The 4066-nt window shown below is 62.1% G+C and overlaps 1 protein-coding gene across 1 annotated transcript in view; it reads right to left on the bottom strand.

Annotated features, from left to right (window-relative positions):
* The window catches only part of HSPG2 (heparan sulfate proteoglycan 2), a 46175-nt gene that overhangs the window by 25894 nt on the left and 16215 nt on the right, over positions 1-4066 (bottom strand). The window contains 11 exon segments of the mRNA XM_031062966.1: positions 593-784; positions 865-1005; positions 1082-1170; positions 1254-1303; positions 1389-1475; positions 1553-1680; positions 1761-1874; positions 1953-2038; positions 2379-2553; positions 2653-2829; positions 3458-3647. Coding sequence (XP_030918826.1) covers positions 593-784; positions 865-1005; positions 1082-1170; positions 1254-1303; positions 1389-1475; positions 1553-1680; positions 1761-1874; positions 1953-2038; positions 2379-2553; positions 2653-2829; positions 3458-3647 — 1429 coding nt within the window.

Genomic DNA, 4066 nt, shown 5'->3' with positions numbered 1-4066 from the left:
GGAATTATGGGATAGGATTATGGGATGGGATGGGATGGGATGGGATAATGGGATGGGATAATGGGATGGGATAATGGGATGGGATGGGCAAAGGGAAGAGGATTGGCATGATGGGGACGGGGATGGGGAAGGGGATGGGGAAGGTGATGAGATAAAAAAAGGATGAGGAAGAGGAGAGGGAAAAGGGAGAGGGGAAAGTGGAAGGGGAAAAGGGAAAGGGGAAAGAAAGAGCATAGGGATGAGGAAGGGAAGAGGATGGGGAAGGGAAGGGATGGGGAAAGAGGAGAAAGAAAAGAATGGGGATGATGATGGAGATGGCACATGGTAGGGATGGAAAAGGCAAAAATTATGAGAAAAGGGGAAAAGGGAAGAGAGAAGTGGCAAAGGGGAAAAAGACAAAGTGGAAATAGGAAAAAGGGAAGGGAAAGGGGAAAAGGAAGAAGAAAAAGGAGAAGGGCAGAGACAAGGAGGCTGTGCCCAACCTCTGCCCTGACAGTGCCCAGGGTGCCCGTGGGGAGGGGGTGCAGCCCCTGGTGGGGCATTCCCATGGCTCCCACGGGCACCCCTGTCCTCCCGGGGGTCACCCTGTTACCTTGTCCCCCTGGTAGGGAGGTGGCAGCTGCCAGTAGTAGGAGTCGGGGGGCAGCTCCCCGAAGCGCTCGTAGGTCAGGTGGGGCTGGGGGTGCCCCGGCTGCACCCCAAAGCCGCTGTCCACGCGGGTGCTGCGCTGGCGGCTCACCAGGGCGAACCCCTGGGCATCCCCCGGGGCAAAGGACGTCCGGATCTGCGGGATCGAGGGGTGAGAGGGGTGTGGGACAGGTGGGGACACCCTGGGGGCGTGTGGGGACAGGAGGGCGCACTCACGGCGCCGCGGGCGTGGGCAGTGCTGGTGCAGTGCTGGACGATGCCCATGCAGAAGCAGGGCAGGCACCCCGCTGGCTCATCCCCGCTCAGGTGGAAGTGGTGGGGACGGCACGTGGCACAGTGGGGACCTTCCACGTTGGCCTGGGGGGGAAGAGAGCGTGGTGACATTGCCCTGTCACCCTTCCCGGGGTTGGGGACACACACACACAAGGCTCACCTTGCAGTGACACTGCCCGTTGGCATCGCAGCCCTCGCTGGTGCTGCCTCGTGGGTCACACTGGCATTGTGCACCGGGGACACCTGGCACTGGGGGGTGACACACAGTCAGCCACATCCCCCCTCAGTGCCACCACAGGCGACACCACTTTGTCCTGCCCTGTGACACTCACCTCGGCACGGCTCTCCCCGCAGCGGGTCCCCCACGTACCCGGGCAAGCACCTATGGGGGGACAAACCCAAACGAGGCAGTGAGAGGAGCAGTCACCCCAAAAACACCCCCTGCCCCACCCCAGTGTCCCTGTCACCTCTCGCAGAGGCGCCCGCTGTGCCCTGGGGCACAGGCACTGCACGTGGGCTGCCCGTCAGTGTCCTCAAAGCAGATCTTTGTCACCCTGTGGAGGGGACAAAGGGACAGGTGACACCCAGGCAGGGTCCTCAGGGATGGGACAGACCAGGGAATGGCACCTACTGGCTGTTCCCATGGGGTCCATAGCAAGGACAGGGCTGGCAGTCGCCTGGGGTGCCCCGGGTGGCATCGCCATAGTAGCCAGGCTGGCACTTGTCACACTGGGGACCCTCAGTGTGATCTCGGCAGCCCTGTAAAGAAAGGGGGTGGGTGGCATCGGTGTCCCTGCCATGGGAGCTCCTGGGCAGTCCCTTGGGTGTCCCCAGCTGACCTGGCAGATGCCGGTGTCAGGGTGGCACTCGCTGGCATGGCCGTGGCACTGGCACGGCTCGCAGGTGCCCAGGTAGAGCCCGGCGCTGCTGCGGGTGTAGCCGGTGTCACAGTCCTAGAGGGGACAGTGTCAGTGGGGTGGGACACGGCTCAGCATCCCCACGGTGGCAGTGAGGGGACCCGAGGGTCTCACCTGGCATGAGGCCCCGCGGTACCCAGGGGGGCAGGCAGTTCCCACCCAGAGCAGAGGTGATGTCACACATTCCAGCAGAGTGAGAGCTACCAGATGGTGCCTCATGGTTTATTGAACAGTGCCATCCTTGTTGTCCTTGAGGCTTTTCACCCTGATCTGTACTTGCAGGAGAAGTCAGCTTGTTTTAAAAGCAATTGCTGCAGTTTGCTCTTTTCTCTGATATAAATTATTGGCATCAGCTTTGAGCTGACTCCAGAGTCTGGAGCCTTTCTGCTTCACTGGCAGATCGAACTGCACCCTGGGGCATCCGGGGTGACCTCCCCATGCCAGCCAGTCTGAGCCTGGGGCCCCCAGACCAACCCTCCCCAGCACCCCCCTCCATGACCCCTCTCGCTGGGTGTCACACAGGGACCCCTCTCACCTCACGGATGGGCACAGTGACAGTGGTGGGGACACCGGCCGGGGGGGTGGCACTGGAGAAGTGCTCCAGGAGGATCCCATTGCCCTGGAGCAGGACGTCAGGGTGCCGGGGGGACAGGGGAGCGCCCGCCGGGGCTCGGTGTGTCACCGTGTACCGCAGCTCCCCGCCGTACGCTGTCACCTGTGGGGACACTCAGCATGGCTCGGGGCCACCCGCCCCCCGAAGCGGGCAGTGGGGACACGGAGAGGCACAGAGGTGTCCCCAGAGCGGCTGTGTCACCTTGTCCCCGGTGAAGGGTGCAGGCAGCACCCAGTAGTGAGCGCCCCGTGGCAGCTCTCGGAAGGCGTCGAAGCGCAGCTCACGCGGGGACACGAAGTGTGGCACGGGCCCCGCCAGCCGGGACCCCGACAGGTTGGCCAGGGGCAGCGGGGCCGAGTCCTCAGAGCTGAGCAGCACCTGGCAGAGGGATTGTGGTGAGCATGGCCTGGCATGGCACTACATGGTACGGCAGGACACTACATGGCACAGCATGGCCCTATATGGCACAACAAGGCACAACATGTGTGTTGTATGACATGGCACCACATGGCATACCATGGCTTGGGTGACATGACATTGTGGTATGGCACGGCACAACGTGGTGCTACCTGGCACCATGTGGCATGGCACAGTGACATGTATCGTGACAGTTCACAGCGTGGCATGGCACCATATGGCACGAGACAACGTGTAATGGCACGTCACTGCACAGCACAGCAAGACATGGCACTACTATGGCATGGTACATCAAGACAATGACATGGCATGGCACAGCACGGCACGTCAAGACAATGACAAGACATGCCATGGCATGGCATGGAATGTCAAGACAATGACAAGACGTGGCATACATGGAATGGCACATCAAGACAAAAACAAGGCATGGCATGGCATGGCACATCAAGACAATGACAAGACACACCATGCCATGGAATGGCACTTCAAGACAATGACAAGGCATGGCATGGCATATCAAGACAATGACAAGACACGGCATGGCCCAGGATGGCCCAGGATGGCCCAGCCTGTCCCGTGCTGTGGGTACCTGGTGGCGGTGCCAGGCGGAGCTGGCGCAGGAGCGGGACAGCCCCATGCAGAAGCAGGGCAGGCAGCCCGCAGGGTTGGCAGCGCTCAGGTGGAAGGTGCCCGCGGCACAGGAGTCACAGAGCCGGCCACGGACGTTGGGCTGGGGGCACAGGGAGGGCAGGGGTGAGCAGGGAAATGGGTGGGACTGGCTGCAGGGGGTGGGATGGACTGGGGGGGCTGGTGGGACGGGGTACCCCAGGGACCAGACTGGGTACCATGGGGGGGTTGTCATCGGTGCTGCGGGGATTGGACTGGGTGCCCCAGGGATCAGACTGGGTGTTATGGGGGATTGGAGAGGGTCCTGCTGGGGGGTTGGGCTGGGTGCCATGGGGCAGGGGATGGGATTGGTGCTGGGTGGATTGGACTGGGCACCCCAGGGATTGGACTGGGTGCCACAGGGCTGGGATTCAGTACTATGGGAGGGTGGGACTGGTTGCCTCAGGGGATCTGGACTGGGTGCCATAGGGCAGAGGTATGACGGGTGCTAGGGCAGGGACTGGGTACCTGGGACTAGGCTGGTGCAGTGGGGGACACCCAGCCCCCCATTGCCACCCCATTGTCCCCACCA

The sequence above is a fragment of the Geospiza fortis genome, unplaced genomic scaffold (genome assembly GCF_000277835.1).
Source record: "Geospiza fortis unplaced genomic scaffold, GeoFor_1.0 scaffold4, whole genome shotgun sequence".
Classification (NCBI taxonomy): domain Eukaryota; kingdom Metazoa; phylum Chordata; class Aves; order Passeriformes; family Thraupidae; genus Geospiza; species Geospiza fortis.
Note: the sequence above shows the minus strand (reverse complement) of the source record. Positions and strands in the feature narration are given on the sequence as shown.